The sequence below is a fragment of the Mirounga angustirostris genome, unplaced genomic scaffold (assembly GCF_029215605.1).
Source record: "Mirounga angustirostris isolate CCGP_5_RB_7025 unplaced genomic scaffold, mMirAng1.0.hap1 SCAF_5, whole genome shotgun sequence".
NCBI lineage: Eukaryota > Metazoa > Chordata > Mammalia > Carnivora > Phocidae > Mirounga > Mirounga angustirostris.
The window spans coordinates 45,258,063-45,272,111 of NW_026991713.1; the positions used below are offsets into that span (position 1 = coordinate 45,258,063).

Below are 14,049 nucleotides of genomic sequence, written 5' to 3' on the forward strand. Positions count from 1 at the left end.
CATTTTTGTTTGTCTCAAGGTATATTTTGATTTCTCTTTTTGATTTCTTCTTTGACTTATTGTTCAGTAGCATGTTATTTAATTTCCACATATTTGTGAAATTCTCAGTTTTGTGTAATTAATTTCTAGTTTTATGCCATTGTGGTTGGAAAGGATGCTTGATATGATTTCAATCCTCTTGAATTATTAAGACTTGTTTTGTGGTTTAACATATAATTTTGGAAAATGTTTCATGTGCACTTGGGAAAAATGTGTATTCTGTTGTTTTTGGATAGAAATGTTCTGTAAATATCTGTTAAGTCCATCTGATTTAACACATCATTTAAAGCCAATGTTTCTTTACTGATTTTCTGTCTGCATAATCCATCCATTAATGTAAGTAGGGTATTAAAGTCCTCTCCATTATTTGTATTGCTGCCTATTTCTTCCTTTAGGTCTGTTAATATTTGCTTCATATCTTTAGGTGCTCCTGTGTTGGATGCACAAATACTACAAATGTCTTATCTTCTTGTTGGCTTGACCCCTTTATTATTATGTAGTACAGTTCTTTGTTATTACAATCTATGTTTTAAAGTCTATTTTGTCTGATATAAGAATAGCTACTCCAACTTTCTTTTGGTTTCCATTTGCATGGAATATCTTCTTCCATCCCTTCACTTTCAGTCTCTATGTGTCCTGACATCTAACCTGAGTCTCTTATAGGCATATAAATAGGTCTTGTTTTTTTATTCATTCAGTCACTCTTTCTTTTGGAGAATTTAGTCCACTTATATCTAAAGTAATTATAGGTATGTGTTTACTGCCATTTTGTTTTCTAGCTGCTTTTGTAATTCCTTTCCGTTCTTTTCTTCTTCTCTTGCTCTCTTCCTTTGACATTTGATGACTTGCTTCGCTGGTATGCTTATATTCTTTTCTCTTTATCTTTTGCATATTTACTACAAGTTTTTGCTTTGTAGTTACAATGAGGCTTACATATATCAACTTATAACATCTTAAGTTGATTCCATTGTAAAGCTCAACATTATTACTCCCCCACCAATGTTTTATGTTTTTGATGTCACATTTTATATCTTTTCATCTTATGTATCCCTCAACTAATTATTGTAATTATGGTTATTTTTACTACTTTTGTTTTCTACTCTTCATACTAGCTTTATAATCAATAATATACTACCTTTACTAAATATTTACTTTCCAGTGAGATTTCTTCTCTCAAGTGTGTTCTTGTTACCAATTAGCACCCTTTCTTTTCAGGTAAAAGAAGTCCCTTTAACATATCTTTAGGGCAAGTTTGGTGATGATGAACTTTAGCTTTTCCTTGTCTGGAAAATTCTTTATTTTTTTTCTTCCCTTCTGAATGATAATTTTTCCAAGTACAGAATTCTTGGTTTGAAGTTTTTTTCTTTCAGCACTTTGAATATATCATGCTATTCCCTCTGGCCTGCAAAACTGCTGCTGAAAGATCTGCTGATAATCATAAGGCGGCGGGGAGGGAGAATCCCTTGTATGTAACAAGATGTTTTTTGCTTGCTGCTTTTAATATTCTCTCCTTATCTTTCACTTTTGACATTTGCTTAATAATGTATCTTTGGTGTGGATCTCTTTAGGTTCCTCTTATTTGGAACTCTCTGGGCTTCCTGGACTTGGATGTCTGTTTCCTCACCCAGGCTGGGGAAGTTTTTAGCCATTATTTCTTCAAATAAGATTTCTGCCTCTTTCTCTCTTCTCCTTCTGGAATCCCTCGGATGCCAATGTTAGGCTATCTGATGTTGTCTTATAAATCCCTTAAACGATCTTCAATTTTTTCACTTTTTTTTCTTTTTGCTTTATCCCTTTCACTTTTTTCTTTTTGCTGCTGATTGGGTGAGTGCCACTGCCTTGTCTTTGAGTTGACTGATCATTTCTTCTGATTCATCTAGTCTGATGTTGAATATCACCAGTGTATTTTTCAGTTCGTTTATTGTATTCTTCAGCTTTGTGATTTCTACCTGGTACTTTCTTATATTTTCCATCTCCTGTTGGAAGGTCTCACTGTGTTCATCCGTTCTTCTCCCCAATTCAGTGATCATCTTTATAACCATTACCTTGAACTCCTTATCAGGTAAATTACTTATCTGTTCCACTAAGGTTTTTTCCCCGAGGTTTTATATTGTTCTTTCATTTGGAACATACTCCTCTGTTTCTGCATTTTGTGTGACTCTCCATGTTGTTTTCTATACAGTAAATGGAACAAGCAGCCTATTATATTTTTAATAGCTCCCAGTAGTTGAGGATGTCCCAAGACCTTTCAGTTCCCAAAGGGGAGGATCTCAGCACCTAGATTCAGAGTGACTGGAAGCCCAATCTTTAGGCATCGGCTTTCAAAAGTATGCAGATATAGGGATTCCTGGATGGCGCAGTTGGATGAGCCTCCAACTCCTGGTTTCAGCTTAGGTCGTGATCTCAAGATCATGGGATCGAGTCCTGTGTGGGGCTCCATGCTCAGAGGCAGAGTCTGCTTGGGATTCTCTCTCCTCTCCCTCTGCCCTTTCCCCCGCTCATGCTTTTCCTCTCAAATCTTAAAAAAAGAAAACAAAAAACCCCAAAAGTATGCAAATATATAGTCCTATAGGACTGCAATCATAAGCCCCACTGGCCACCAGGGCCAGGTGATCTGGAGGTATCCCCTGGATAGCAGTCACAAAAATTAGGGCTCCAAACAAATGGAAAAGCTCTTCCTATGAGCAAGCTAGAACAGGTAGAAGAAGAGCACCAAGATGGTGCTCACAGCCTACTGTCCTTGAAAGCAGCTCCAGAGGCCACTAAATGTGTCCCAAACCTGAAACTTGCCCCTCAGGCCACAGTCATGATGACTAGCTAACAGGCATCCTTCACAGAAAAATTGAGCTTGTGGGTCTGTTGCTACTTGCTGTGCCCTGTGGGTGGTAGTTGTTTAAGAACTCTTTCTCTGTTGCTTACAGTCCCATGGGACCCATGACCATAAGCCCCATTGGCCACCAGAGCCAGGTAATGCAGAGGTATCCCCTGGCAGCAGTCATAAGAATTGGGTACCAGACAGGGGTATGAGCTCCTTTCTGAGTAACATCAATTATTAAAGTCCAATGGGACCAAGAATACAAGCTCCCCTGGCCTCTAGGCCAGGTGATCAAGATAGATTTCCTAGGTGGCAGCTGCAAAAATTGGGGCACCAGATGTGTGTAAAGCTCCCCTCTGGGAGATAATGGTGCTCTGGAGCACAGCAGTGGGAGAGCATGAAGATTGTACCTGCCAGTCTCTGTCCTGGGAGAGTATTCTATCAGCAGGCTCCTAGATGTGTGTTAAACTATATGCCTTTAATATAAGCAGGTGAGCCTCCCTCACTTTAAGTTGGTGTGATCAGTTGCCTCTGAGCTGGGACCTGGGGCAAGTGAGTCCAAGCGCAAGCCCTTCAAGAGCAGTTTTTAAGACTGCTTCAGTCTTGTAGGTCTTGGGATGTGAGCCATGCTGTTTTTCAAAGTTAGACGGGGGAATCATCTCTCATTTATATCTTAAAGGTTGAGATGCCCACTGTGGGGTTCAAAGTCTTCACTCCTTAGGGAGAAGCTATGGGTTTTTCAGTTCCCTTCTGGTTGTGGGTCACCACACCAGGGATGGGGTTTATGGCAAGATTGTGTTACAGCCTCTTCTACCCTCTTAGATGTGGTTTTCTTCTTGTTTGTCCAATGTACAGCTGTCATTCAACCAGCCTTTAGGTTTTTTTTTTTAAGAGGAAGTTGTTCCATATATAGCTTTAGACTCAGTGTGTCTAGAGAAGTTGGAGATCTTCTGATGTGACCATCTTGAACCAGAACCTCAATAATTTTTTTTTAAAGATTGACTTTACTGTTTTTATTTATTTATATTTTCTTCAAGTAGGCTCTACACTCAATGGGGGGCTTGAACTCAGGACCTGATATCAAGAGTTCCATGCTCTACTGACTGAGCTAGCGAGGTGCCCCTCAATAATTTCTTAATATCATCAAATATCCAGTGAGTGTTCACATACTCTGTACTGTCTGACAAATATTCTTTTTCACTACGTTGTCAAATCAAGACCCAAATAAGATCCATCCACCACAGTAGGTTGTTATGTCTCTTAAATCTGTGTATTCTCCTTCTATTTTTATTTTTGATAGTTATGCATTTATTTTAATGTGTAGTTGGCACATACCATCTCCATGATTTCATTATCTATTAACTACTTCTTGAAATAGGGCTAAAGTAGATCTTTAAGCTTTAAAAAATGAGTTTAAGAAAAAATATTAAGCAAATAATAGTATTGGTAGATGTGAGAAATCATTAATGTGGTCATTAATGGAGACTATAAAACATCACTTAAAAATATTACCAATATTTTTAGAAGAAAAATTTTTAAATATATAAAATCTGAGTATACCTACTTTTACAAAGGTCAAGAAAGAGTTCCTCAATTCCTTTGTTCTGTTTGGCTGAAGTATGATAATGTTTTGCTCCCACAGATTCTGCATACCTTAAAAAAAAAAAGTAACATCAGTGATTGATAAAATATTTTATTTTTGTCGTAACTGCTATTTGAATTTTTTTAAGTAGCAATTTTAGTGACTTATTACTAATTAACCCACATTTAGTGAAATTAAGATACACTGAACCAAATTTTAAATAAGAACATAAGGATAACAGACTTGAAATTTTTAAGTTAATTTGGAACCCAAATACTTTAATAAAAGTTTTTGTGACTATTTGATTATGATAGGTTTTTTTTGGCATCACTCTTTACATTTTTTACTAAAATCAAAAAGAGAAGTGAGAATGGAATATTTTTAGATGTTGTCAAAAGTCCAGAATTTACCAGTGCTTCACTGAATCCAATAGCTCACTTTATATTAAGAGGTTTGAGTAATACCTAAATGGTAAAGCACACTGTGCAAAGAGAAAGACTTCTACTAGGGAGTGACTAGAGGGAGGGGGAAAGGGAAAACACTTACGATTCTGCTTCTTGAATGGAAACGTGTCTCTCCTTTTCCAGGTCTATTTTATTACCTAGTTTGAAAAAGCAAAAATGCCTATTCTTAATATTGATTCATTTTTATAACAAAACAAAGCCAATTCTAAATACACAGTTGCCATTTTAATTACCTGGAAAATAATACAAATCCCCATCAGACTTCTACATTTCCTTAAACCCTATGATAGGAGGGTTGATCATGACTGCAAGGTAAATGCCTCAATGTCCTTCAAATGGCCCAATGCATATCCCTCCTGAAGCTGCAGCCTCTGTCAGAGAAAATAACTTTTCCAAAGAGATGGGCACTTTTCCTTGATTTAGGATATAATGGAGACTAACAGTCACTTGGGAACCGAGGAATAAACTATGATTCTTAGCCAAATGTAAATGGTTCCCAATCAACATACAGCCAGTCAATAATTAAGCAAGGCTACCTTACTATTCATGAAATATATTAGGATAGACTCTTGGACCCTAAGGGTATTTTGGTTTCCTGATATGAACTGGTTAAACATAGCATTTAAACGTATGGCCTTTTAAGCACTTCACTACCACAGGAGAGGAAACTGTACTGTTTAACAACACGAGAGAACTTAATACATGCACATCATACAAATTTAAAATTACTGAAAATAAGTTTAGCTCTTCTTAAACAATGGGACAAAACTGAGATTATGCTAAAAAGCCACTAGAATAAAAGTGAAGAAACTGCAAAATGCAGATTCCTTAATAAATACAGTGTAGAGGTTAAGGTGAGTTGGCTGGACACACAGAACACTAAAGGTAATGGAAATAACAGAAAAAGGAGAAAATACCCTAAGAAAGGATATTTCTTTTTATTTTATTTATTTATTTGAGACAGAGAGAGCAAAAACAGGGGTAGCAGCAGGCAGAGGGAGAGGGAAAAGGAGAAGCAGCCTCCCCGCTGAGCAGGGAGCCCAATGCGGGGCTCGATCCCAGGACCCTGGGATCAGGACCTGAGCCGAAGGCAGACACTTAACAACTGAGCCACCCAGATGCCGCAGAAAGGATATTTCAAACAAATATTTTCATTTCTATTATGACTTATAAGGGGAGAAAAAGGAAACCTTTGTAAATAAGGTCATCTTTTCTTGGGACCTTAGAGAATCTAGAAGACAATTTCAGATAAGGACTAAAGTAAGCACCCACTGAAAGATCCAATGTTTATAACTGAGAAGTACAAGCCCAGAGATGCTGTATATGGAGGACCTAAAATAATCTGAGCACCCAATTGCGGGCAGCTGCAAGTAACTATCTGACACCATAGCCAAAGCATGAGAAGGAAACAGACTATATACTAAAGCTTAGTGATTACCAACAAATTCAGTAATGAACTGTTCCTTCTTTGAACAGTTATCTGTTTAACTCAGCAAGAAGAACATTTTAGTTCTGATTTCCTACATTATATTTGTCAATAAAATTTTAAATTTGCTAAATATTACAGCCAATACATCTGACAGTCACCTGAAGAAAAACAAGTTTTATGCTATGAAGAATGCAAAAAGCACCACCTAGTGGCCAGTGGTTCCAATAAACAGAGGCACAAGAATTCTGCCACTCAAGGCAAAACGGAAGACTTTTGTTCCAATTAACTAAAACCCTATGAGTTGTTTTTCTCAATCTCTAATTCCTCTGCTTTCAAATTCTACCAGAATTATCAACATCCATTTTTTAAAAAATGAAGATAAAGATAATTTGAGTAATGCCTCAAATGAATATCTGAGGAAAATTATTCGTTTATCATTAAAATAGAGCTTTTTTAGTAAGCTAATTACTATTTTAAACAAAAAAAATTTTTTTTTACCACTATTCCTTTCAACAATCAGTGTCCATAAAGGGATTAATAACACAGATTAAGTCATAAAAAAACTGCATTTTGGTGACTGACATCTTTCCAAACTCAAAACCTTGTTAGTGCCTACAGTTGTTAAAGGCAAGACATCTGAAGGATTAAGGCTTTGGGGCTCATCTATTTCAATGTTACTATGCAGCTATATAGGGAACTTTCTAATAGGCTTGAAACACCTGAAAACAAGGATTACCACCAACTAAAGTATAGTACTATAAAAATTAGGGGGAAAAAGTTGGCTGAAGCTATTGGAGAGGAAAGGGAAAAGCCACCCTGCTAAGAATAGTAAGAACTTTATCTTCTTTATAAATACAGATTTGAATTAAGAACATGAAAGGGCAGATGGCCTAATGGCAGTAAAGGGCTGGAACCTTATCTTGCTTAGACTGTATGGTGGTGTATGGGCCAGTCAAAAGAAGCCTTCAAAGGCTTTAAACCTGATAAAGCTTGTTTTCATGTCCTGGATCACTTCATAACTATGTAATTTTGGGGAAAATTACTAACCTCTCTTAGTATCACTCTGTACAAATGTAGCTAACAAACTTAGCATGGTTGATATGAAAATATGATAATATAAAAGACCTAGCATATAGTACATGCTCAATAAAGCAGTTATTAATATCAGCTTTATTCATCACAGTGAATGATCAAATGGAAAATCATATTATTATGAGAAAATTAAAGCCCATGATAGGCAACACATTTTTTACTACCACCCTGCTAGCTTCATCTAGCTAATTTAGTTACTCCAACACTTTAGGAAGTCTTCCTTTAACTTCCCTCCCCCCAAATATAGTTTGGTTTGCTTCAGTGCTATCACAGTACTCTGTACTTCCCCCTTCATAGCATTTATTGTAATATATAATAACAGCGTGTTCTTCTCCCTCTCGCTACACAATAAGCTCTGGGAAAATAAGGACCATATCTGTTTTGTTCACTTATTCTTATACTACACTATTCCCAAGGCTGGTACATAGTAAGCAATATATAATGTTGGTTAAGAATATGGGCTTGATCTAGCAGACAGACCTAAGTTAAAATCCTAGGTCTACCTTAACTAGCTATGTACTTTGGGAAGTATCAAGCTCTTAGCCCACTTCTCATGTGTGAAATGGAAATGGCAACAATACCTTCTTGTAGTGCTGTCAGAAGACTTAATGAAAGCATAAATGTATAGTTCTTAGGACAGTAACTAGGACTCAATAAATGGTAACTATTATTAAAAATAACTGTTTAACAAACATACAAATGTTAAGGACAGACTAGAAGCAAAATATTATCAAATAAAGCAACCACAGCTAAGAGTGCTAATCTGAGAGGGAAAAATCTCTGCTAGCAAAGTATGGAGTTCTCCATTACTGGTTAACACATTATAAGTGGTTTAGATAAGGACCTAGAAGATTAAGTATTTAATTGACATGAAAAAGCCAGGAGATGATACCATCAAATATAAAGATTCAGAAATATGATGAGTTGAAATTCCTACACTTAAGTTTAAATAACTTAATTATAAAAGAAAAAGATGGGAAAAGCTTGACAGAAAAGCAATACTTATAAAAAAGTGATTCAGATTTTTGTTAACTATAATCTATGTAAAAGAGACACTGTGACATGGATGCTAAAAAATGTATGCAATCTTGGGCAGTGTTGGCAGAATGATAATGGGAGAATTTTAAAGAGAGTCATTTAAGTATACATTGGCTCAACAATGTTTGGATTCTAGTGTTCATGTGTAGAAGACACATTTATACACTGAAATAAACCTAGGAAAAAATAATCAGGATGGTAAGAATGTCTACAAGTTAAACCAAATGAAAAACAATTGAAGACTACAGAATATAAGATTTCAGATGAACCATCCAAATGTTTGAAAGGGTGTCTTATTTAGAGGAAAAGGACCAAATATTTGTAAAATGCCATCTCTATGCCAAGCGTTTTCCAAATTATTATTTAATTTTCATTAAATTATATAGAATCCTGGGAAGCCAGGAGATGATACCATCAAACATAAAGATTCAGAAACATGATGAGTTAACACTGGGAAGCAGTGTTATTATTTTGAATTTAGTAATAGAAGAATGAATTTAGTAATAGAAGAATGAATAAACACTGACCTACTATAAAAAAAAAGAATGAAAATCAGCATGTGGAAAAAATAATGTAAATGCCTATCAATAACAAAAGGATAAACTGTGGAATATTTATAGAATAAAGTATTAGAGAGCAAAGAGAATAAAATGAACTACAACTATATACAAAAACACAGGAAAATCCTGCAAACATAATGTAAAGCCAAAAAAAAAAAAAAATAATACGAGTTCATACTATATAATTTCATTTATATAAAATTCAAAACAAAACTAGTTCATGCAGAGAAAGACATGTATCATATGATCTCACTGATATGAGGAATTCTTAATCTCAGGAAACAAACTGAGGGTTGCTGAAGTGGTGGGGGGTGGGAGGGATGGGATGGCTGGATGATAGACATTGGAGAGGGTATATGCTATGGTGAGCGCTGTGAATTGTGTAAGACTGTTGTTATCACAGACCTGTACCTCTGAAACAAATAATACATTATATGTTAAAAAAAAGAAGATAGTAGGAAGGGAGAAATGAAGGGGGGGAAATCGGTGGGGGAGACGAACCATGAGAGACTATGGGCTCTGAGAAAGAAACTGAGGGTTCTAGAGGGCAGGGGGGTGGGGGGATGGGTTAGCCTGGTGATGGGTATTAAAGAGGGCACATATTGAATGGAGCACTGGGTGTTAGACGCAAACAATGAATCATGGAACACTACATCAAAAACTAATGATGTAATGTATGGTGATTAACATAACATAAAAAAAAAACTAGTTCATGCAGTACAAAGACAAGACAGTATCTGGAGGTGGGCAATGGTGAGGGGAAGGCAGCTGGGGTAGTGTTGGGATGAAAAAGAAACACAGGTGAGACCTCTAAGTTACTTGTTTACACAGGTATGTTAAATTTGTGAAATTTTCCTTTTGTGGTAAATGGGCTCTCAAACTTCTTTCAACAATGAATTGCAACTAAAATTCCATGTCACACTTGCCAATAGAAAAGGAACGAGAAAAGGAACGAGAGCTTTTTTAGACTTTATACCAATCATTAATAAACATTATATAACATTAAATGAGGATTATCTGACCCTACTTGGGATAGTAAGCTACCAGCAATATTCCTAAAACTTCTTATAATATGAACATGAAGAATATACAGTTCAAATTAATTATTCTTTTTTTAAAGATTTTATTTATTTATTTGAGAGACTGAATGAGAGAGAGAAAAAGCACATGAGGGGGGAGGATCAGAGGGAGAAGCAGACTCCCTGCTGAGCAGGGAGCCCGATGCGGGACTCGATCCCGGGACTCCAGGATCACGACCTGAGCCGAAGGCAGTCGCTCAACCAACTGAGCCACCCAGGCACCCTCAAATTAATTATTCTTAAGCTTTATTTATCCAGTTGTTTTTTAAAAAATGTTACTTTGTAACCTGGGTCAAGTAACAAACTCTTGAGGCTTCTTTGACTTTAAGTATATTTAGTCATTTCTTTCCCTCTTCTGAGAGATAACCAGAATCCCAAATAATCAAATCTGTAGTCACCTATTGTGACTACTTCCATTCCCATTAAGTCCCAGATACCAGACAAAGCCAGGCTAAACTCACTAATGACTAGCTATAGCTTTGGCCCAAACTCCCATGTGGCCTACTATTCCCGTGTTCCATTCTGAAATACTCTTGCCATCTAGCCTAACATCTAGTATCTAGACTTAAAAAGTAGGTCAGATAATCTCCTTGGCGTCTTCCCTGAGACATGCGCCCTGATCTGGAACTATAGAGTTTGCCAATCTAATGGTGAGACAATATAAGAAATGTAAACTCTTAATTTAAAAAAAAAATTCTTAAAAGTCAAATGTGCCCACATTGACCATTCCATTCTAGGTCCTCCACTAAAACTACCCTGGTTTCTTCTAGGCCATTGCTATTCTACCAGTCATGCAGAAAGAAAGAAAACAGCATGAGGCTATTCATCATAAGGATTAATAACAAAGCATAGAAATCAGAATGACTTCAATTCATATCCCATCTCCAAAAGCTGCTTGATATTGCGCAAGTTATCAAGTATCTCCAGGGCTCAGCTTCCTCTATAAAGCCCTCCTGGGCGCCTGGGTGGCTCAGTCGTTAAGCGTCTGCCTTCGGCTCGGGTCATGATCCTGGGGTCCTGGGATCAAGTCCTGCGTTGGGCTCCCTGCTCTGCGGGAAGCCTGCTTCTCCCTCTCCCACTCCCCCTGCTTGTGTTCCTGCTCTCGCTATGTCTCTGTCAAATAAATAAATAAAATCTTTAAAAAAAAAAAAAGCCCTCCTAAAATTATGAGAATTACATGAAATAATGTCTACTAAGAACACAGCATAGGGGCGCCTGGGTGGCTCAGTCATTAGGCGTCTGTCTTTGGCTTGGGTCATGATCCCAGCGTCCTGGGATCAAGCCCCACATCGGGCTCCTTGCTCAGTGGGAAGCCTGCTTCTCCCTCTGCTTGTGTTCCTGCTCTCCCTGTCTCTCTCTTTGTCAAATAAATAAATAAAAAATCTTTAAAAAAAAAATCATAGAAATGATAAAGAAAAAGGGAACCAAAGAGAATTTCCAGAAGTCCAAGAGTGAGTTCTACAGTTCCTTTATTTTACCCATTAAGAATATTCCTCCACCCTAGTATCATGATTTGCTCATATCCTCGAGAGTCAAATTTGTCCTTAACTCAAAAACGTGTAGTTAAATGTATAAAACAAGAATACTAGCCTAAGTCGTTAGTTTTAATTTTATTTTAAAGTAGTTCCTAAATTCTTTTTTTCTAAAGAAAATCTTATGATGAAAAACTAAAGATCAAATTGAAGCAAGTCTGGGAGTTGAAAGTTTACATGGTTAGTTTCCCATTTGTTCCCCAAGGTCTTCCCTGAAGTCTGAATCTCCTGAAAGATCACTTCCAAATCATAAATTACTCTAAAATATTAAATATTAAAATATCATTCTTCTTCCTTTCTCATATTACTTTAAAAATGAGAATTACTTATTTGCTATTCTCTAATAACATTAAGGAAACAAAGCATTTTTTTTTTGAAACAGAGGACATTTTTTTTAAAAAGTAATGATACTTACCAACTATACATAAACAGATTTCATTTCCCAACATTTTCCGTAATTCTTTGACCCAGTTTTTTACCTGTGTATACAAAAGAGTAAATAGTAAATCCTGTTGCCACGACTATCATTACAACACCCCAAACTCCACATTGTCAAAATACCTCAGAATTTGTCTAACAGCCCATATATTTAGTTACTAGAAATGTTTAAGTGTAGGATCAGTTATTGACAAACTATATTGCAAACTACAACATACAAACATCCAATGGAATGATCTCTCTCTAGATCTACACAGAGGTATAAACAGAAATACCTGTAATTATAATTTTTCGTAAATCTTCCACAGATCCAAGCAAAACTATTCACTAGAGCAAAAGCATGTCAACTCCAGCCTCTGATAACAGATGCTTGTAGAGTCACTTTGGCCTTAAGAACATCTTAAAATTAAAAGTCTTTTGTATTCTAATTGGTTCTAAATTAGAGGGCATAGACGCTTCTGTGTCACACACTTAAAAGGGGGAAAACTGTATATGGGCACCAAAAAGAGTACCAAAATAAATTCGCATCCTTTAGTGTATGATAGGTTTTTTCAACTTCAGCACTACTGGTATTTTGGCTCAGATTAACTCTGTTGTGAGGGACTGCCCTATGCAATGTATGATACTGAGCAGCATCCCTGGCCCCCTACCCACTAGATATCAGTACCACCCTCCAGCTGTGATAACCAAAGATGTCTCCAAACATTGCTAGCTCCTGTGGAGAACCACTGGTATACAATGACTCCAGTAACAAACAGATTCTTCACTATGGATGAAGCACAGCAGTAGGCACAGTTAAGTACACTCAAGTTAAGTAAATTAATCTTTTGAACTCATGATTTTAAATATGCTGATTACAATAAAATAGGATAAAGAACAAACTTGAATACCTCCTTCATTTTTTGTAATGGAATTTAATTTCCATGTAATCAAATCACACAGAACTTATACATCTTCCTAAAAAAATGCACAAACATCTTTAAATTATAAAAGTTACAATAAATACGTGGTAAGTAAGCATTTACTGTGCATCTGATCCTACAATACAAATGTAACAGTCCCACACTCCTGTTTTCTGCAAGAATGCAGAGGAACTGTCTTTAATACACCCCAAACTTATAAAAGGAAAGGTACTCAATATCATCACCTTATCTTTCTCAGAGCACTGAACCATAGTTTTCTCAGTAGAGCCCCATTTTTTTTTATTCACATGTATGCAGAAAGTTTTTAGAGAAGTACTGAACTTCTATCCCTAGTTGATGTCACATAAGAAAAATGTGACAATTTGGTATGAAATGTACATCCTCATCATTTCAAAGGAAACATGCCAGAATCCAATTACATATTACTCTACTCCCTGTATAGGTAGTATCAAAACCTACTAAATCTAACCAACTTTTTTAAAAAATGTGTTATTCATCTGCAAATAGATCCCCTTCTGCAGGCATCCTACTCATTATCTCCATACATTCTGTGGTGAGTTAGAAATGGTTACATATTTTTTACCAATCCTCTCATCAAGAGGTAGAGTCTTGGAGGGGGGCGGAAGTCCCTGCTCAGCGGGGAGCCTGCTTCTCCCTCTCCCCCTGCTTGTGCTCTCTCTCGCTATCTCTCTCTCTCTCTCGCAAATAATTAAAATCTTAAAAAAAAAAAAAAAAAAAGAGGTAGAGTCTATTTCCCCTCCCTCTGAAGCTGGGCTAGCCTTGCTTTGACCAAGAGAATGTGGCAGAAGTAATGCTATGCCAGCTCCAGACTTAAGCCTTAAGAAGGCCTGGCTGCTACTCTTAGGATCCAGTTGTCAATGTACACAGCTTAGGCTAGGATATGGAATAATGAGGGAGCATGTGGGAGCATCCTCCAGAGGATGAGACACCAGATGGAGTGAGAGGCCGTAAGGAGAACAGGCCTTCCTAGATGGTCCTGGCCCCACCAAACTCAAAGTTCAATGCAGCTGCATGAGTGACTCCAATGACACCACAGG

General features: G+C 36.8%; 1 protein-coding gene and 1 long non-coding RNA gene across 3 annotated transcripts in view; one reads left to right on the forward strand and one right to left on the reverse strand.

Moving 5' to 3' along the window:
- The window catches only part of LOC123843495 (uncharacterized), a 104,548-nt gene that overhangs the window by 38,962 nt on the left and 51,537 nt on the right, over nt 1–14,049 (forward strand). The window lies entirely within an intron of this gene.
- The window catches only part of RAB21 (RAB21, member RAS oncogene family), a 47,208-nt gene that overhangs the window by 18,182 nt on the left and 14,977 nt on the right, over nt 1–14,049 (reverse strand). Inside the window, exons 4-6 of the mRNA XM_045872953.3 lie at nt 12,046–12,109; nt 4,983–5,037; nt 4,419–4,507 (exon numbers count right to left, since the gene is read on the reverse strand). Coding sequence (XP_045728909.1) covers nt 4,419–4,507; nt 4,983–5,037; nt 12,046–12,109 — 208 coding nt within the window. The remainder of the gene's footprint in view (nt 1–4,418; nt 4,508–4,982; nt 5,038–12,045; nt 12,110–14,049) is intronic.